Raw genomic sequence first — 22,173 nt, 5'->3', positions numbered from 1 at the left:
GCTAGGCCTGTGAGCCATGGCCGCTGAGCCTGTGTGTCCGGAGCCTGTGCTCCGCAACAGGAGAGGCCACAACAGTGAGAGGCCCGCGTACCGCAAAAAAAAAAAAAAAAAATTTTTTTAAAGATCTAAGAATGTTTTATTCTCAAATTGCACAGTATATCCCCGTGAAAAGCAATTATCCCCTATAATTTATCAGCTACTTGCTTTTGATTCAGGCTGTTAGATCATCAGAAATATCTCACTATAACCAAACCAAGGTGTACAAAATATTCCAGATTAAAGAGGCCTAATCTAGGTAGCGCTCAGGTTACATTTAAAGTATTACTTAGTGGTTCACACTAAGATATACAATTAAATTCCATACATAGATTTCAAAAATGTCTTTATATTTTCCATAAGGAAATGAAGTATCATAATTATCCTTACAACTAGAATGAAGGAAACGAAGTATCATGATTATCCCTATGACTACAATGATAGTTGTGCAAATATCTTGTATTGAGATGAACTGGTTAGCATTTTGGAAAAAAAGAATAATTTTCATGAAGTCATTCCGAAAATAATTACTGAGTGTTTACCATGTTCCAAAAACTGGTTTTGACACTTGGGGATACAGCAGAAAATAAGAAAGATAAATCCCTGCCTTAGTAGATCTTATAGTCTCGTGTCACACAATGTGAGTAAAATGTGATGAAGGACAGCAGGGAAGAGACATAAATAGTACTAAGCATAGGAAAGAGAGTGCCATTACAAATAGAGTAGTAAGGGAAAGACTCATTGAGAAGTTAGTATTTGTAAAAGATTTTAAGGAGATGAGGAGCAAGCTATGAAGAATCTTAGTGGGATGAAGCATTCCAAGCAGAGAGAATAGAAAATGCAAAGGTCCTGAGGAGGGAGCACAGCTAGCATGTTCAAGGAACTGCAAGGCAGCAAGTGAGGCTAGAATAGAATGACCAAAGGAATGATCTCATGGAGATAAGGTCAGAAAAGTAACAAGGTCATGTAGGACCTTCTACATCATTATAAATTCTTGTCTCTTACTGTGACTTACATAGAGAGTCACTGCAGAGATCTGAACAGACAAATAACATCTGACAATAAAAAAAAAATTACTAGCTTTGTTTCTTGTATTTTTTCAATGTAGACGGTAATTTTTCAATTCTGGCTATGGGATGGAGAGAATTTAGGTGAAAGGAGAGGGGAAGCAGCTCCCTTTAAACAATACTCAACAGCTTCCTAAAGCTAAGGAACAGCATATAAGTTTAGCATATGTTGAGCACTACTGGCGTTGTATTTATTCATAATTTCTATTTTTTTTTTTTGGCTGCGCGGCGCGGCATGTGGTATCTTAGTTCCCTAACCAGGGATCGAACCCATGCCCCCTGCAGTGGAAGTGTGGAGTCTTAACCACTGGACCAACAGGGAAGTCCCTGACAACATCTGACTTTTAATAAGAATTTCATTGACTGTTGTATTGTGAATAGAGTGTAGGGTGACAAAGGCAGAAAGCCAAGAAGCTAGTTAGGAGGCTATTGAAATAATCTAGATAAAAGACAATGATGGTGTGGATAAGATAGCCGTGGAGATGATGGTAAATAGTGAAATTCTGGGTATATTTTAAAAACAGAATCAGCAAGATTAGTTAAAAGATTGAATCTGCCCTGAGAGAAGGAGAAAGGTTCGAAGGATGGCTCTAAGTTTTTGTCCTGAGATACTGGCTTTACTGTTTCCTGAAATGGGGAAGACTGAGAACAAATTAGAACAATGTTAAGGAGCTTAGTTTTGGCCTGTAGTTTTAGACTGTGTTTTAGACATTCAAGTGGAGGTGTCATGTAAGCTGGTGGATAAAGGAGTCTGGAGTTCAGAGCAAAGGTGATAAGTGACTCAATAAGGAAAGTGTAGTGTTCTTGAGATATGGTCCTGGAACAATCTGATATCCATTTGGATATGAACTTTGATGAATGAATTTTGATCCCTACCTCACATTGCAAAGAAAATTTAACTTGAAATGGATCATAGGCCTAAATGTGAAACCTGAAACTGTAAAACATCTAGAAGACCACATAGGAAAAGACCTTTGTATATCTGAGAGTCAACTATTTAAAGACAAACCAGAGAAAACAAAATAGAACTGTTTTTTTTTTTTCAGACTTCTTATGAGGACACCTTAAATCTAACAATAGAAATCAAAACTGAAAAGATGGAAAATTAAGGTAAGTTTTAAAAGCTAAGATAAAAAGGCAAAGAGAGAAATATTTTTAACATATGACAGATGGAGTTAAAGACCTTATTGTATAAAGAGTTCATGTAAAATAAAATAAAAAAAACAAATTCTAACAAAATGAGCAAAATGCCTACATAAACTTTTACTTTAAAAATACAATAAAATAGGGGACTTCCCAGGTGGCACAGTGGTTAAGAATCCACCTGCCAATGCAGGGGACATGGGTTCGAGCCCTGGCCTGGGAAGATCCCACATGTCATGGAGCAACTAAGCCCGTGCGCCACAACCTACTGAGCCTGCGCTCCAAAGCCTGCGAGCCACAACTACTGAGCCCACGTACTGCAACTACTGAAGCCCGTGCGCCTAGAGCCTGTGCTCCGCAACAAGAGAAGCCACTGCAATGAGAAGCAGGCGCACAGCAATGAAGAGTAGACCCCGCTCCCCGCAACTAGAGAAAGCCCGCGCACAGCAATGAAGACCCAACGCAGACAGAAACACAAACAAACAAACAATAAACAAGAAAACGGGGACTTCCCTGGTGGTCCAGTGGTTAAGGCTCTGAGCTCTCAATGCAGGAAGCCTGGGTTCAATCCCTGGTCAGGGAACTAGATCCCACATGCCACAACTAAGAGCCTGCATGCCGCAACTAAAGATCCCGCATGCCCCAACTAAAAAATAAAAAGATCCCGCATGCTGCAACTAAAAAAAAAGATCCCACATGCTGCGAAGATTCTGTGTGCTGCAACTAAGACCCTGCGTAGCCAAATAAATAAATAAATAAACATTAAAAAAATACAATATCCTTAAAATAAGATAAAGAAATATATGTTACAACAGAGAAATGAAATTTTTTTAAAGTAAATCTGTTTTACAAACGTTAATACAGAAGCAGCGTGATTTGACTATAAAAGTGTGACCTCTAATGGCCACTCTCCCTGAGTTCAAATCCAAGCTCTATGACTTTCTGTAAATCCCTTTGGCTTTCTTTTTCTATCAAATGGGTAAATCTTATCTCATAGGGCTGTTCTGAGGATTAAATGAGTTATTACATGTAAAGGGCTTAGTATGTTGCCTGGCTCTAGTAAACAATCAATAAAAGTTAGCAGTTACTTCAACTGATTCTGGTGACAATACAAGCAAAATGAATATTTATAGATCTTGATTATGGCAATATATATTGGCCCAAATCTTTCTGTGGATTGTTTGGTATTTTGTATCAAAGCCATCAAAATATTCATTCTCTTATTGACTTAGTAATTCCACTGCTACTAGCAGTCTTTCCTAAGAAAATTATCTGGAAAACAGAAAACGTCTTATCCAGAAAATCATTACTGATGTTAGCAACGTAAACATCCAGCAACAGAGGAGTAAGTTCTAACATATCAATTCATCAAACCTTTATACAACCATTTAAATTGATGGCTATAAAAACTAGGTAGTAATAAATTTTTTTATATAATAAGTTTTAAAGATCACCAGTACAGTAAAGTTACAATGAAATATTTAAATAGAAGGAAAACTTATAAGGAAATAGTTCCAAATGTTGACAGCTGGGGGTAGGGTCTGATTAAGATGTATTTTGGGGTATCTACACTGATTCACTCACTGATTTATACTTTTATTCTTGTTGCAGTACCACAGTATTTAGCTGAAATTTAGTATAATTTTCAAATATGAAAAGGCAACTAATCTCTAAAGGAGCTTTTTTTTTTTTTTTTTTTTTTTTTCAGAAGAAAACTGCCTAATTGCCTTGGCTGGTGGCAGAAAAAAGTGAACCATGAGAAGTATCAAGGGAATACAGCTGTGCTGAATCTTCCATTTGGGTGTTCACTTTATCACATCTCATACAGACCATCTGTTCTACTATAGCCACACCTGGCACATAGTAAACATTTGATTAATATTTGATGTACTTCTCTGGCAACTTGGCCTGTTGTATAACAGTGATTATAAACTTTTACTTAAAATCCAGTTGTGAATTTGTGTATTTCAAAGGAAACTCTTAACAGGCAACATTCTAATACTGAAAAAATCAGTTTTGGGAGACCTTGAATAAACCTAAGCCATTCATGCACACTTCTTCTAAAAGTTTCTTTGCATATAAAACTCAGAAACATTTAGACGCTAAGTATAAAAGCAATTTAACTGTATATTTATTATAACTGCATTCATCAAACCTAAGATATCATCACTTATAACATGCATCCTTATTTCAGAGATGTTAAAATATGAAAAAAAAACATAAGTGGTATTTTAGAAACAATGAAATAAAGTATTTAACTACAAAGTAGTGACACAACTCCATGGACTGCATGTGGGAGGTTCAGGGCATGAATATCAACCTACCTATCTATCCTTATCAAAACAACCTTTAAACTGTGCTCTGGCTTGGTTGGTATAAAGGTATCTATAAATTAAAGCTGTAAAACAGTACAATATTATGCAATGTGCATGCTGTAATGAGTAGGATAAAGTGAGAAGCAGATGTTTCAGACATAAAAATGTGGCAGTATATTTTTAGCAGCAATGTCACTCTTATGTAAATGTAAGTTTTCTAAAAAAAAAAATAACTGTATAATTTATAAACTTCATTCATTTAAAATAAAGAGATCAACATATCAAAAATAAAACAAAGCCCTCTTACAATACGCAAATTCTACTCAAAAATAAAACATAAGTTTTTTTTATGCCCTCTCCATAAAAACACATATTATACTCTGAATCTGAGTTACCACTACTTAGTATATATTTCTACAAAGAAACATAAAACCTCACCTCAGAGCTATTGATGGCCAAAGCTTGAAGCAGCAGTTTAGTGGCATCAAGATGCAGGCCATAGTGAATCAAAAGGTTGGCCAAGTTCACAAGAGGAACATCCTGGTATTGAAGGGGAGCCAAATTCAAAGCCCTCTGAAGACAAGCAATAGCAAAGGTGCTATTTCCTACTGCTCTCCAGTAGAGTCCAGCTTCATTGAGTATCAGCCAGACAGGAGCATTTGGCTGAAAAACCCCAAATACTTCAGTTAATACAAGAATACAGTACTCATTCTAAAAAGGAGTTTTTAATACATGCATTTTAACTTTTAATTACAATTACTAAGCATTTAAATTTCAGATATCTGAAGTAGGCAACTCACCTTGTTAATAGCATGAAATAAGAAAGACCCAATTTCTTCTTCTGGGATAGTATAGTTATTAATACGGGAAAGCAAAATCTGAAAACATCAAAAGGAAGACTGAATCAATTGAAAATAACAGGGAAGACATTTGAAAAGAATTTCTATAGACAACAGTCTTGAGCTCCTCAGGAACAGCTAATTTGAAAAGATATTTATAATTATATACATAACATGCAGTCATTGACATTACAACAGGTGTTACCCTGCTCACGTATGCCTAGTTTCCTTTAATTAAAAAAAGTTAAAAGACATATACACCACATACATATTAAGGTGATCTATCATTTCCCCATTAAAGTCAACCTAAGTGTCCAGAACCAAATGAGAAATTATTCAGAAAGTAAAGCATGCAACACCTGATGCAATTAAAATCTGCTATCCTTCCTAGCTGGAAAAGCACCAGATCCTCAATTAATCTACTTTGTATTCTTGCAGCATTTATATACCTGTGAGCAACTCTAAGTTAGGGATCATGGTCTATTTATCTTTGTATTCCTAGCACTCCAAACAGTGCCTGGAACATAATGCTTTTTGCCTCAGTAAACGCTGAATGTAAGTAGTAACTGCTCATAGTTTTAAAATTAAATTAAAAAAAGGTCATGGTGATGGTCTGTTTTCTCTGTAAAAAGTAAATTTTTTCAGTTGTACCTATGGAATGGTATCTAATATAGGATTTATATTCAGTAATAAAACATTCCGAGTTATACACAGCTAATAGGAACTAAAGAAAACGCCATAACAGAACATATTTATAATGTTTGCAAAGTAGCTATCAAATTCATACAAATTCCTAAGGACCTCATATGAGCGCAAAGCAGGGTTGATAAGGCCAAGGAAAGAGAATCTTCAAGCTTTCAATTTATACAAACTTCTGGAAGCGTGGAGAATGTAAAGCTAAACTGCAGTGGTCAGAATGGCCTCCACCAGGTAAACAGAGTTCTGTGTTACTCATATTTGCAGCCCTCTTAGAGGAACACTGCTTAGGTGGTCTATGTATAGAGCAACCCTGGGGAACACTTTACTGGCATTCCTTCAATAGCATGACTGACTTCTTAATTATTTCACCAAATCTTTAACTCTACCTTTCAGTTTTATAAACTTAAAGCTCAACAACTGCCTTCTATCAAATTTTTGCTCCACCTATGAGGCTTGTGAAGTCAACCAGAATGGACGGCAATAAACACCAGCCTAAGTGAGCCTTACTTTTCGTGCATGGTCATCTGGCATTTTGGCTTTCAGATCCATGCGGACCTCTAATTCTTTGACTAAGTAGGACAGAGTCTGGCTTTTTCTGATGTCAGTTATGGAACAGTCAGGGGTTTGGGCCTCTTCTTCTGAAGAATAATCATCACTGTTGAGTTCGTGGATCCTGGCACAAGAAAAAGGAACAAAATTCATATTTTCAAAGTTTGGGTGACTTCAAAATAAAGACTTAACCTTTCAAGTCCAAGGCTGGTGCTCTCAAAGAACCGCCAGATGATAATCATGCAGAATCAAGTGCTTTGCCAAATCCATCAGCACTTGCCTGAGTCCTTTGTTTTCCGGAGGCAGAAAATACGTTGGCAATTCCCCACCAACAGGGATTCTAGGATAGCTTTCTGCACAATCTGCTCTTTTAGGCCACAGAATATGCTGTTTGTCCTAATAAAAAAGAAAGTTTCTCATAAATTTCTTCAGATTCAATACTTCAATATGCTAAATGAACTTTTAAAAGAACATAAATATACTAGGATAACCGAAAAAAAGTTTAGTATTTTAAGATATAGACACTGTGGTAGACTCTATAATATTCTTTCTACTGCAGATTATTAGTCTAAGTCAGTAATTCTACCTGCTTTACCACAGACTGGTTCAGGGCTGGGCAGGCCTAACTCAGCTGAGCCAGTAAGACACAAGGAGAGGTCTGCCTGGGGCTTCCAGGAAAGAAAAGCCAGTCTTAGTCTCTTATGCCCCATAGGAGCAAAAGCCATGCTGCTCCAGCTACTGCTGGCTGTCGCCGCAGTACCGTGAGGAAGACAGGCTTTAAGATGGAACCAATACAGTGGATGGCAAATTAAAGAAAAGGAAAGAAATGGGTCACTGGGCCACTGAATCAACCAAAGCCGAAGTTTGCTCTATCTTTGGATTTCCTATAATATGAGGTGAATTTTCTTTCATTTAAGTCAATTTGAGGTGGAGTTTGTGACTTGTACCTGGAAGCAGACACACACTTAAAAAACTGGCACAGAGGGGCTTCCCTGGTGGCGCAGTGGTTGCGCGTCCGCCTGCCGATGCAGGGGAACCGGGTTCGCGCCCCGGTCTGGGAGGATCCCACATGCCGCGGAGCAGCTGGGCCCGTGAGCCATGGCCGCTGAGCCTGCGCGTCCGGAGCCTGTGCTCCGCAACGGGAGAGGCCACAACAGAGGGAGGCCCGCATACCACAAAAAAAAAAAAAAAAAAAAAAAAAAAAACCGGCACAGAAAACTATTTTTCCCTTAACTAAGACTTTTCTTTGCCAATGTTGAAGTTTAACAATTATTATTTTATTTGTAAAATTTCATCTTTCTAAATATAAATAACATGTACCAGAGGTTTACTAAACTTATAGCCTGAAGCTTTCAAACTTGGGAATTTATATTAGACATAATTAAATAATAAGTGGCTGTATTAATTCTGTTAGAATAAAAACACAATTAAATTCTGAAAATTTAATATTGAATAAAAACTACATGGTTTCTGTCTTCATATGTTGGTATCCCCATTGGCTAACATACAATTATTTCTTAGCTAGGTTAGAAATACATATTTATTTACTTGTTTATTATCTGTATCTTCTGCTAGAATGTGAGCTCCAGCAGAGAAAGGAACTTGTGTACTATATTCATAGTATCAGTCTGGTATACAGTCGGAAGCTCAATAAAAGAATGCTGATTAAATAAGCAAAGTACATACAAGCACGCACTTAGGTCAAATTTAGAAACTTGTGAGGGTTGGTGATTATACTCAGAGCTTTGAACTGAAATCAGGGTGTCCATCTGCCCCACTTGACTGCCAAGAACTCAAGACAGACCCTGTGTCTTACCACCTAGCAGAATGCCTTCCATTTAATATAAGCTTAACAAACGCTTGCTGAACTAAGCTGAACAGTGACTGGGGCCATATTAATCAGTGGGGTTGAGGGCCACTGCTTTAAGAAATCTTGGTGTGTTAGAGAAAACTCCTTCATCATCCTCTACTAACTTACCCTATATGCATCAGAGTCCCTGCCCCAGATCCAGAGAACAGAATGGGCTATGGGAGAAGACTTGACCAAATCACTGATATCACTCTGATTTGCTTGAACATCAAAGTTCACAGACATCATACTGGAGGTTGATGAATCCTCACCAAACTAGAAAATGAAAAGAAAAGCTCAATCAAATTGAAGGCAGAAAAGGAGTTGTGAATAAGATTTAACTCAACCCAAAAATACTAATGAATACTCAAAATTAGAAGGAAATCACAAAGTAGGTCAGTTAAAAGGCAATCAGATCTTTAATTTTCAGAACTATGCCCCAACAGTATTCTCTCACAGATAATGCATAGCTAGCAACTTTCAATCAACTATGCCATTGATGTGAGAGAAAACTAGTGTGGGTTGTTTTCCTGTCCCACTACTTCCTTTCTATGATTTACTCTCTTTTAGGTTTAATGATTAGCTGATTTAGATGTTTGATTCATTATTCCTCTCCCCGACCTAGACTAAAATGATCACTATTCTATAAATTTAGTGTGCTTAAGGGTTCTTAAGAGTTTAATATAGCTATCATTTAGGCATTAAAAACCATTGGACAGTCAATTTCAAATATGTATAGCCTTCAATGGTGAAAAACTAAAACGATTTCCTCTAAGATCAGGAACAAGACAAGGTTGCCCACTCTCACCACTATTATTCAACATAGTTTTGGAAGTTTTAGCCACAGCAATCAGAGAAGAAAAAGAAATAAAAGGAATACAAATTGGAAAAGAAGTAAAACTGTCACTGTTTGCAGATGACATGATACTATACATAGAGCATCCTAAAGATGCTACCAGAAAACTACTAGAGCTAATCAATGAATTTGGTAAAGTAGCAGGATACAAAATTAATGCACAGAAATCTCTTGCATTCCTATAAACTAACGATGAAAAATCTGAAAGAGAAATTAAGGAAACACTCTCATTTACCATTACAACAAAAAAGACTAAAATGCCTAGGAATAAATCTACCTAAGGAGACAAAAGACCTGTAGGGAGAAAACTATAAGACACTGATGAAAGAAATTAAAGACAATACAAACAGATGAAGAGATACACCACGTTCTTGGATTGGAAGAATCAACACTGTGAAAATGACTATACTACCCAAAGCAATCTACAGATTCAATGCAATACCTATCAAACTACCAATGGCATTTTTCACAGAATTAGAACAGAAAATTTTACAATTTGTATGGAAACACAAAAGACCCCAAATAGCAAAGTAACCTTGAGAAAGAAAAATGGAACTGGAGGAATCAGGCTCCCCAACTTCAGACTCTACTACAAAGCTACAGTAATCAAGACAATATGGTACTGGCACAAAAACAGAAATACAGATCAATGGAACAGGATAGAAAGCCCATAGCGGAGCTGGAGGAATCAGGCTCCCTGACTACAAACTATACTACAAAGCTACAGTAATCAAGACAGTTTGGTGCTGGCCCAAAAACAGAACTACAGGTCATAGAACAGGATAGAAAGCCCAGAGATAAACTGCACACATATCGTCACCTTATCTTTGATAAAGGAGGCAAGACTATACAATGGAGAAAAGACAGCCTCTTCAGTAAATGGTGCTGGAAAAACCAGACAGCTACATGTAAAAGAATGAAATCAGAACACTTCCTAACACATACACAAAAATAAACTCAAAATGGACTAAACACCTAAATGTAAGGCCAGACACTATAAAACTCTTAGAGGAAAACATAGGTGGAACATTCTGTGACATAAATACCAGCAAGATCCTTTTTGACCCACCTCCTACAGAAATGGAAATAAAAATGAAAATAAACAAATGGGACCTAATGGAACTTAAATTTTTGCACAGCAAAGGAAACCATAAACAGAATGAAAAGGCAACCCTCAGAATGGGAGAAAATATTTGCAAACGAAGCAAATGACTAAGGATTAATCTCCAAAATATATAAGCAGCACATGCAGCTCAATATCAAAAAAACAAACAGCCCAATCCAAAAATGGGCGGAAGACCTAATTAGACATTTCTCCAAAGAAGACATACAGATTGCCAACAAACACGTGAAAGGATGCTCAACATCACTAATCATTAGAGCAATGCAAATCAAAACCACAATGCGGTATCACCTCACACCAGTCAGAATGCCCATCATCAAAAATCTACAAACAATAAATGCAGGAGAGGGTGCGGAGAAAAGGGAACCCTCTTGCACTGTCGGTGGGAATGTAAGTTGGTATAGCCACTATGGAGAACAGTATGGAGGTTCCTTAGAAAACTAAAAATAGAACTACCATATGACCCAGCAATCCCACTACTGGGCATATACCCTGAGAAATCCATAATTCAAAAAGGGTCATGTACCACAATGTTCACTGCAGCACTATTTACAATAGCCAGGACATGGAAGCAACCTAAGTGTCTATCAACAGATGAACGGATAAAGAAGATGTGGCTCATATATTCAATGGAATATTTATCAGTCATAAAAAGAAATGAAATTGAGTTATTTGTAGTGAGGTAGATGGATTTAGAGTCTGTCATACAGAGTGAAGTAAGTCAGAAAGAGAAAAATACTGTATGCTAACACATATATATGGAATCTAAAAAAAAAAAAAAAAGGTTCTGATGAACCTAGGGGCAGGACAGGAATAAAGATGCAAACATAAGAGAATGGACTTGAGGACATGGGGTCGGGGGAAGTGTAAGCTGGAACAAAGTGAGAGAGTAGCACAGACATATATACACTACCAAATGTAAAACAGATAGCTAATGGGAAGCAGCTGCATTGCACAGGGAGATCAGCTCAGTGCTTCATGACCACCGGCGGGGGGCGGATAGGCAGGGTGGGAGGGAGATGTAAGAGGGAGGGGATATGGGGACATATGTATACATATAGCTGATTCACTTTGTTATACAGCAGAAACACAACATTGTAAAGCAATTATACTCCAATAAAGATGTTAAAAAACATATATGAATAGCCTACCTCCAAACCAAGATACAACAATATTTGATATTCTCACAAGATACCATAGTTCCTGTGTATTTCTGAAACCTTGTTAGATAAGAGAATGGGACTAGGATGGGATGGAGTAGGAAAGAGATGAGAAAAAGGAATGAATATGATGAATTTGTAGCTCTATGCCTTTATGAACAGGAACAGATTCTTTCACTACATAGTGGTGATAAAATTTATGGATATATAATGTTGGAAGCTACACTCGCACATGGCAGTCTTCCAAACGGTCTGTCTTGAGACCATTATGATATCTGAAAGTTACACTGGGTTTCGGTATATTTCATTTCTAAATATTCCCTTTTTCCCCTTAAAATGCTTGGATTTAAGACAGGGAGCTACGGTCCCAGAGGGTGTAAGTCTGTTCTTCCTTTACTACTCTTGAAAACCAAACATGGGATATTGCTAGGAACTGGCTCACAAAAATCATAGGAAGCTTTTGGTCTCTATTACTACTTCTCCTCCTAAATGGCCTCTTAATTTTTATTTCTTACTCCTTCCCAATGTAGTCTGGGTTTTTCCAAATTAAAGGAGTTCTAATATTCCATGGTTTGTCTTCCTATAGAAGCTGTCCTGATCTCTTATTTTAACTGCTTATTGCTAGAAATTTCTGTATCTATGATTAAGGAACATGATGGGTTTTCTATAAGATAGGATAAATGTTATTTTATTTCCAGTATCCTTCTGGATGAAAATTGGACTCTGATTGTGTTTACTGTCTATATCAGCATCAGTTACATGCTATTTGGTATCATTATATTTATGTATTATTTCTTCCCAACTAGATAGGCTAGGATTTCATGTATGTGTATGACTGTGTGTATATGTGTATCTACCTGTGTGGACATATACAGAGACAGAAAGAAAGAGAAAACATGCACACAGCATGCGCTTAATAAACGTTTATTGTAGATGATCATTTTGATGACGTTTTTGGTTGAAGCCACATAACTGGACTGATGACTTCAGGAAAGAGCATGGCTACTCTTTCCCAAATTTTAAATTATAGGTCTTACTAAAGTAAGTTAAAAGGGGAGGTTTCTCTTGGTAAAGAAGAAAAGAATTAAACACATATGAAAAGAAAATACAGCCAGTATTTTGGGAAAACAAAAATGTCATTCATGGAGTAACTGAGTACTCTCTATAAAATCTGACTTCGGGCTTCCCTAGTGGCGCAGTGGTTGAGAGTCCGCCGATGCAGGGGACACGGGTTCGTGCCCCGGTCCGGGACACAACGGGAGAGACCACAACAATGAGAGGCCCGCGTACCGCCAAAAAAAAAAAAAAAAAAAAAAAAAATCTGACTTCATAAACATAACAGATACTCAAAACCCTAACTGATGGTCACACATTTTAGAGATCAATTATAAAAGGAATTAAGGGGGGGAAAGTGATATTACTCTTAGATATGTGAAAGTTTATAAGAACTAGAAGAGACTAAGAAAAAGACCTGAACATAGTCCACATTTTCAAAGATATCACCACGATGGTAGCGCACAGGTTGGTCCCACTGGCAATGTAAACTATGCTGCTGGTTGACCAGACGGCATATCTGATGATTTCCTGGAATAAGAAAGGAAATTTAAATTGAGGAAAAAGATCAGCAATGCCAACATGATTTTCTTAGTCTAAGTCATGTAGTATCAACCCTGTACTCTTCAGAGCCTGGCAGAGTACTTACAGAGGGGATACTTATCCAGGGGAAATCTCATTAATGGTTAATTAAATTAAATCATTCTAAAGAAGCCTGTTTCTCCACCTATAAAACAAATGGGCTCCACTAAATAATCACTGAGGTTCCTTCTGGCAACTGCATTCTATGACTGTAAAATCTATTGATTAAATTGTTTTAAGACTTGGCCCAACTCTCTGGAGAGAATTTGCTTTTCAAATATAAATATATATATATTACATATATATAAGCGCTCTGGTTGAATTTCAGTACCGATTGAGCAGTAAATAATCCCAAGGACTGAACATACTCTTTACACTCAAAATAGCAAAGAAAACTTGTCAGGTGGATTGTAAAATGGACTGTAAACGTTCACAGCTAAGGGTCAAAGATCAAGAGGCTGTACTGACCAATATATTTACCAAGGGAGACGGATGTAATATAAGGGATTCTATTCATTTATTCTTTGGTGTCAAGTTGGCATATCTGCTCCCACAGGGTTTAATCAGAAATGAAACATTCTGGATACAATCAAATCACTAATATCCTGTCAACCCAAGTTCCTTTAGACCAGTGGTTCTACTTTGGGGTCACAGACTGTAAAAGATTTAATAAGAGCTACATACCGTCTTACCAGAAAAAAAAAATGTGCATATACACAATACTGTGTATAATTTTGGGGAGGATTTCAGAACCCCTGAAAGTATTCCACTGATTACTTTCCTATTTGAGACAAAGTCTAGTCTAAAATCTTCCTTCTAAAATAAAACATTTGTTTTTAATGGGGCAAAAAAAAGAGAACACTTAGCCTTATTGCCACTGTTGGCTGAAAAGTGTGGATGTTTTGATTCTAGGGTGTGTCTCTAGCTTGCGTTAAATTGATGTAGAGTCATTTTACAGTGTGTTTTCAGACTAGCAACAGCAGGCATCAAATAGGAGATTGTTAGAATAACAGAATCTCAGGCCCCAACCCAGACCTACTGAATCAGAATCTGCATTTTAACAAGGTCTCCAAGAGATTGATATGCATACCAAAGTTAAAGAAGCATCAATGTAGGCCATAGAGGGCAAACAAACTGTTAAGACTCTTAGGATACAAAAGATTTGGTTTTTACTTTAAAATTTGGTTTTTAGTTTAAAAATTTGGTTTTTACTTTTTACTAAAAAAAGTTAGAAAGATCAAACCAGCTCCTCAGGCCTGCTGGTATACCCATAGTAACAATTTCATTTTAAGACTGAGAGAAGTCATAAGCACAATTTTATACTGCTTTATGGCTACATGAAAGTTATGAAAGTAAAGCACACTAGAAGTGAATTTCCTAACCTGTCTTCAATTACTTGGAATCAGTACTTACCTAATTGTGCCTCTTTTGCCATCTGTGTCTCATGGATGATATTTCTTAAGATTTGCTCTTCCTGAATCAGCTTATGTTTTTCTAGGATCTCCTGCTGTCTCAGGTAGTGGTCATGTTGCTTTTGATATTCTTTCAACTCATTCAGTGTTCGCTGGAGGGATCTTAACATTTTTTAATAACAGGAAAAAGTTACAGAGCTTTAAAATTATGGATTTTTAAACCCACTTAAATACATAGATTTTCTGGTCCTCAGCAAAAATTGCTAGATTTTGACTTTTAACATACAATCGTATCACAAGTTCAAGAACAATGGGGCTAAATAAATACTATTGTTTTATTAAAATTTGGGGGAAAAAAGATGGATGTGAAATTCTTCCCATAAACACAACAATTAATGACATTAAATGGTGTGTTAGACTCATCAGGTGCCAGAAAAGATACATAGCAATAAATAATACTATAAAACTTTATATATTTAACAAGTCTATTTTCCTCCACAAAGACTGTCAGTTCCATGGACATTCAAAGCCTTTCTAGAATCTTCCTTTTCACCTTTTTCCTTTGATTCTACCTAAAGACAAGGTTAAGAGAAGAGGCCACAGTGCCTTGCTCTTGCACTCTAGCTTCTTGGTTTACAGATTTGGGGGAAAAAAAACCACAGAAACTGCTTATAAAGGAATATTCCCTACCACCTGGTATCAACTAATGAGCTGCTTGATTATATTTAGTCACAAAAATCTTATTGCCTATTACACTGTTAACATATGGAGATTTAATAGCTGCAAAGATTGTATAAGAAGAGCATAATATTGGAAGAAACTCAGCCAGGGCAAGTTCTGATCAGGTATAACAAAGCCAGGCATAAACAAGCTGTCATTCTTTCCTTTTTACTACATTAGGCTTTTAAACAGATTGGAAAATAGGCAAAAGTTTAATGAAATCCAAATCTCCACTTAATTCTATAAAAATCAAAGTACACTCAAAACATTAAGGCTAATTCTATAAGAGATGAACAATTCACTTCTGAGTTATGTCAAGTTCCTTTACTGGCCCTATTATTTATAGAATTAAATACAGGATATTTTTAAAGTATACTACAAGGACCAAGTACAACAGAATTCCATTACTGTACAACTTACACAAATCCGATTAAAATGTGGGCCAAATAATCTCTCTCAACATCACTTAACCAACATAACAATAGCCCAGCCTTAGAAGTCAAAGGAGAGAAAGCTCAAATGTAGCATGCGCAAGTGATTTTACTGACAGTGTATTCTATGGAAATAAAAATGTAATCAATAGAATTACTAAGCATATGACAGCACCCCCTCCTCCGTCTGACTTCATACAAGTAATTGTCAATATTGTTAAGATTTAGATGACGGCATTTACTGTAAATATTCTTTAGTTCCTGGAATCCTTTATATAACCCCTGACTTGTGCTAAACCTCCTGACTGGAGAAAAAGGACAGGACTAGCATTAGTGAAAAGGTGTTTTTCTTAATTCTAATGAACAAATTAACACTGATATCACCCTACACAAGTCTAACCTAAGGTTCTACAGTGTTGGTGCTTCAGTAATTTTTTCTCCTAGTTACCTATGTTGAGCTTCCAATTTCTGCTCGAGTTTTTGCTGACACAGGACAGCATGCTTCCTCTTTATAGCTTGCTCAAACCCAGGTTTAGCCTGTAAAGCATGGTCATAACAGAGCACTGAGTGGTTATACTCCCCAAGCATCTGAAGAGACAAAAACAAACACACACACATACACAAACACAGGGGGGAAAAATGTTAGCCTGGTTGTATCCGTCCAAATCCCCTTATGATTTATGAGATCACACCAAATCTCATACAGTGAATATTATTTCGATCAGTAGTCAAATCTCCATAACATGAAGCAATGCTATATAGGATGGTTCAATTGGAAGTACTGCTATTTTAAGAAGAGTACGCTAAAGGAATATAATCTTCGTATCAATTTAATTATTTTCTTTTTTGTGAAGAGGCTAAAACACTTATGATTCATTATTGCTATGAAGTTTTTTTCCCTTAATTTCTTCATTTCTATCCCCTGTTTGGACCAAAAGAAGGGAAAAGGGTATTTTTTATTGGAAAAAAAGAAAGAAAGAAAGAAAACAGCAACTGGATTGGTTCATGTAAAAAAAAGTTGTATTTACTGCATATATATTTCCTAAAGTGTAATAGCTAGTGAAGAAGTCACTGTCGTCCAGAGCTGCGTGGACCACGACAGCAGCATCAGCAGAGAAGTGTGCTCTGTGCAGAACATTCGCCAAGTTGACCAGGGCAATGTCTTTATTGTGCCTAAAAGAGAAGGGAAGATGTAATTCGATGTCAGGAAAGAAGCATGTGCTCCACAATTGCCTATAACTACCTGACAAGGGCAAATTACATCCAAAGTTATTGAGCTTAGGAAAATAACTTTGAGTTTACTTACAGATAGGGAAAATAACTTAAGAAAATCCTAATGTTTAATTTTACATAATTGATGGTGCTTACTCAATCTGGTAACTACAAATGTTGCCACAAAAATAAGGTCTGGCAGAGATTTTATGCTTTTAAAATGTATTTAGGGCTTATATTTGCTTTGAGAATAATTTAATTTATGATAGTTCCTCCAACCAATTTCCTTAGTTTCAAGTCTCAAGTGAATCAGTGGGCATCTACATTATATATATTTCCCTAACAGAAATCAGAAGTATGCTATACCATTATCACTTTGAACTCTTTGACATCTATCTTTTTGTGATGGGACTAATTGCAACAGGGATGGAGGAGAACGTAAGTACAACACAGTGCTTCTTCTTCTTGTTTTTTATGTATTTTAACAGTCCTGAGTTACGTGGAAAATCAGGAGGTCCAGAAGGGGAGGAATCCTACCTGGATGAGAAGTGAAGTGCTCGCATGGCACATTCCACTACTTGATACGGCTCATTCTTTATTCTCCAGTAAAATGAAGCCATGTTATATAATACCCACGAGGAAGAGTTCTAGAAATTAAACAAATAAAATGACAACCAAATATAACTCAAGATAGTTTCTTCAATTCAGAATGTTCAAAATGAGCACCTTTACACTCTGTCTGGTCTGAAACTGATGAAGAAAATCAAGACTTATTACAGTAGCGACAAAGCAGAGGACAAAGTACAAATAAACTATCCCTGTCAAGAGAGCATTCTGATCATTAGTTGATCGGGTGTATTAAGGTGTGATCTAAACAGAGAGACTGTCCAACCCCAGGCTATCGTCCAAAGGGGAAATAAAGCTGAAAAATCCTACCAAGTGGTCACAACTTGGGCCCTGTTTCAGGACTTTAGAAGTCAGGATCTAACCTACTTAGAAATGCTAGTTGTTCTAACATGAAATTCCTGAAATTAACATACTGCAAAGTTTCCTATTTATTTAACATCTGAATGAAGGTATGTATGTAAACAAATGAAAGGCTTATGCTTTTGTGAAAGGTAAATTTTTGTCATTTCCTCATGTGTGTTCAGAAACTAATTCAGACCTTTACACTGCTAAAAAGTAAGTCTTTAGTGTGTAGTAATAAGTGCATTATTTAGTCAAATTAAACAGATGTTCAGATAGGTTTTCTCCTTTTGTGGCTTGGATTTTTTGTCCCCTAACATACACTAAATTTCAACCACATAGAGGTCATAAGACTAAACTGAATCATGTCAAAAACTCAATGTAAGTAAGTTTAAACCCAAGAAAGAAATATAAAATTCAGCATGGAAAAAAAGTCATAAAGTTTAAGATAAAATGGGAAAAACATATGACAGCCAACACTTAATATCATTAATGTGTAGCTACCTCATAAAAAATCTCAACAGAGAAACAAAAAACCAAAAGAACAAGGGCCAAAAACATGGACAATTCAAAAATATGAAACAATGACTACTTAGCAGGTGAAAAGATATAAAACTTAACAACAACAACAAAACAATTAAAGAGCTACAAGTTTTCCTTTTAAAAATTGGCAAAGATTAGAAAGAATGCCAGTATTCACTATTGGCTACAGTGTATACTAACTTCAGATATTAAGTGTAGAAGTATTAGGTTAGTACAGCATCGCTGGGGGACAATTTGACAGTATGTATTTGAAAAGCCTTAAAAATGTGATTATCCTTTCATCCTCAAATTTCACTAAAAAAATTTATCCTATGAGAATAAAGTTTTACCTATAAAGATATGTAAAAATAAAACTCCAAAAATATATAATAAAATAGCAATTACCTCTGACTTTTTAAATTATAATTTTTAATTTCCCTTTAAAAAAATTTTTATATAGTTTTTTTTTTTACAAGGACCAATTATTTTATTTCAAAAAGTTATCTTTAAGACTAAAACTAGTATGGGATTTCCCTGGTGGTGCAATGGAAAAGACACTGAGTTCCCAATGCAGGGGGCCTGGGTTCGATCCCTGGTCAGGGAACTAGATCCCACATGCATGCCGCAACTAAGACTTTGTATGCCACAATTAAGGAGCCCTGGAGCCACAGCTAAGGAGCCCTGGGGCCGCAACAAAGGAGCCCACCTGCCACAACTAAGGCCTGGCACAACCAAATAAATAAATAAATAAATATTAAGAAAAAAGATTAAAACTAGTATAATTCTTTATTAATCATCCTTAAGTATTCTATCTTCAAGGAAAAAATATGATTCTTGAGTGTTGCAACGAAAGATTTTAGCACTAAGTGTAGCTGGTTACGGAATACTATATTCTTTCACACTTGATTTATGACTTAGGCTTCAGTCTCCTTTTTAGTAGCCTTTTGAGAAAGTTTTCCTTTAAATCAACAAATGATTTTTAATCTCTTATTGCTAAACCTTATACTGTGAATTGGGACAAAAATATCAATTAAAAATTCTACATGATCCGCCTGCCAATGCACAGGGCACGGGTTCGACCCATGGTCTGGGAAGATCCCACATGCTGCAGAGCAACTAAGCCCGTGCGCCACAACTACTGAGCATGCACTCTAGAGCCTGCAAGCCACAACTACTAAACCCTGCGCACCTAGAGCCTGTGTTCCACAACAAAGAGAAGCCACTGCAATAAGAAGCCCACGTGCTGCACTGAAGAGTAGCTCTCACTCGCCTCGAGTAGAGAAAGGCCACGCACAGCAACAAAGACCCAACGCAGCCAAAAATAAATAAATAAATAAATTTATTTTTAAAAATACATAAAAAATAAGAATTCTACATGAACTACCAAAAGCATCATGATGAGCAGAATACTCTACTCATCATAGTATATTCAAAGAGAAAAATAAATCTTTAAGATTTCTTGCCCCCGGACCAGGGATCAAACCTGTGTCCCCTGCCTTGGCAGGATTCTTAAGCACTGCACCACCAGGGAAGTCCCTAGATTAATTTAAAGTGACGGCAGACAGCGGAAGCAAGAAAACTACAATTCTGCAGCCTGTGGAAGGAAAACCACATTCACAGAAGGACAGACAGAATGAAAAGACAGAGGACTTTGTACCAGATGAAGGAACAAGATAAAACCATAGAAAAACAACTAAATGAAGTGAAGATAGGCAACCTTCCAGAAAAAGAATTCAGAATAATGATAGAGAAGATGATCCAGGACCTCAAAACAGAATGGAGGCAAAGATCGAGACGATGTGAGAAATGTTTAACGAAGACCTAGAAGAACTAAAGAACACCTAGAAGAATTAAAGAACAAACAAACAGGAATGAACAATACAATAACTGAAATGAAAAATAAACTAGAAGGAAACAATAGAAGAATAACTGAGGCAGAAGAATGGATAAGTGACTTGGAAGACAAAATGGTGGAATTCACTGCTGTGGAACAGAATAAAGAAAACAGAAAGAAAGGAAATGAAGACAGCCTAAGAGACCTTGGGGACAATATTAAATGCAACAACATTCGCATTATAGGGGTCTCAGAAGAAGAAGAGAGAAAGGACCGAGAAAATATATGAAGAGATTATAGTTAAAAACTTCCCTAACATGGGAAAGAAAACAGACACCCAAGTCCAGGAAGCACAGAGAGCCCCAGACAGGATAAACCCAAGGAGAAACAGGCCGGGACATACAGTAATCAAATTGACAAAACTTAAAGACAAAGAAAAATTATTGAAAGCGACAAGGGAAAAATGACAAATAACATACAAAGGAACTCCTGTAAAGTTAACAGCTGATTTCTCAGGAGAAAATCTACAAGCCAGAAGGGAGTGGCATGACTTATTTAAAGTGATGAAAGGGAAGAACCTACAACCAAGATTACTCTCCCCAGCAAGGATCTCATTCAGATTCGATGGAGAAATCAAAAGCTTTACAGACAAGCAGAAGCTACGAGAATTCAACACCACCAAACCAGCTCTACAACAAATGCTAAAGGAATTTCTCAAAGTGGGAAACACAAGAGAAGAAAAGGACCTAAAAAACAAACCCACAACAATTAAGAAAATGGTAACAGGAACAAACATATTGATAATTACCTTAAACATGAATGGATTAAATGCTCAAATCGAAAGACACAGGCTCGCTGAATGGATACAAAAACAAGACCCATGTACATACTGTCTACAAGAGAACCATGTCAGACCTAGGGACACATACAGACTGAAAGTGAGGGGATGGAAAAAGATATTCCATGAAAATGAAAATCAGAAGAAAGCTGGAGTAGCAATACTCATATCAGGTAAAATAGACTTTAAAAAAAATGTCACAAGAGACAAGGAGAATACTACATAATGATCAAGGGATCAATCCAAGAAGAAGATATAACAATTCTAAAAATTAATAAGGAAACACAAGCTTTAAATGACACAACAAAACAGATAGATTTAATTGATATTTATAGGACATTCCATCCAAAAACAGCAGATTACACTTTCTTCTCAAGTGCACATGGAACATTCTCCAGGACAGATCACATCTTGGGTCACAAATCAAGTCTCGGTAAATTTAAAAAAATTGAAATCATATCAAGCATCTTTTCTGACAACAACGCTATGAAATTAGAAATCAGTTACAGGGGAAAAAAAGTAAAAAACACAAACACATGGAGGCTAAACAATACATTACTAAATAACCAAGAGATCACTGAAGAAATCAAAGAGGAAATCAAAAAATACCTAAACACAAATGACAATGAAAACACGATGATACAAAATCTATGGGATGCAGCAAAAGCAGTTCTAAGAGGGAAGTTTGTAGCTATACAAGCCTACCTCAAGAAACAAGAAAAATCTCAAGTAAACAATCTAACCTTACACCTAAAGGAACTACAGAAAGAAGAACAAACAAGACCCAAACTTAGCAGAAGGAAAGAAATCATAAAGAGAAAGGAGAAGTTACAACAGACACCACAGAAATACAAACCATCTTAAAAAACTACTACAAGCAACTCTATGCCAATAAAATGGACAACCTGGAAGAAATGGACAAACTCTTAGAAAGGTATAACCTTCCAAGACTGAACCAAGAAGAAAC

General features: G+C 36.5%; 1 protein-coding gene across 6 annotated transcripts in view; it reads right to left on the bottom strand.

Moving 5' to 3' along the window:
• TTC17 (tetratricopeptide repeat domain 17) overlaps positions 1-22,173 on the bottom strand; it is a 163,403-nt gene that overhangs the window by 89,735 nt on the left and 51,495 nt on the right. For 4 of the 6 annotated variants that reach the window (XM_007126403.4, XM_007126405.4, XM_024133163.3 and 1 more), the window contains 10 exons: positions 17,584-17,693; positions 16,863-17,007; positions 16,283-16,422; positions 14,685-14,845; positions 13,108-13,220; positions 8,627-8,773; positions 6,929-7,044; positions 6,607-6,772; positions 5,362-5,439; positions 5,000-5,224 (listed from right to left, as the gene is read on the bottom strand). In XM_007126403.4, the coding sequence (XP_007126465.1) occupies positions 5,000-5,224; positions 5,362-5,439; positions 6,607-6,772; positions 6,929-7,044; positions 8,627-8,773; positions 13,108-13,220; positions 14,685-14,845; positions 16,283-16,422; positions 16,863-17,007; positions 17,584-17,693 (1,401 nt within the window). The remainder of the gene's footprint in view (positions 1-4,999; positions 5,225-5,361; positions 5,440-6,606; positions 6,773-6,928; positions 7,045-8,626; positions 8,774-13,107; positions 13,221-14,684; positions 14,846-16,282; positions 16,423-16,862; positions 17,008-17,583; positions 17,694-22,173) is intronic. The other 2 variants (XM_055091535.1, XM_055091536.1) reach the window with 2 other exon arrangements.

The sequence above is a fragment of the Physeter macrocephalus genome, chromosome 16 (assembly GCF_002837175.3).
Source record: "Physeter macrocephalus isolate SW-GA chromosome 16, ASM283717v5, whole genome shotgun sequence".
NCBI classification, from domain to species: domain Eukaryota; kingdom Metazoa; phylum Chordata; class Mammalia; order Artiodactyla; family Physeteridae; genus Physeter; species Physeter macrocephalus.
The sequence above is the reverse complement of the archived record's forward strand: the minus strand, read 5'-3'. Positions and strand labels throughout refer to the sequence as shown.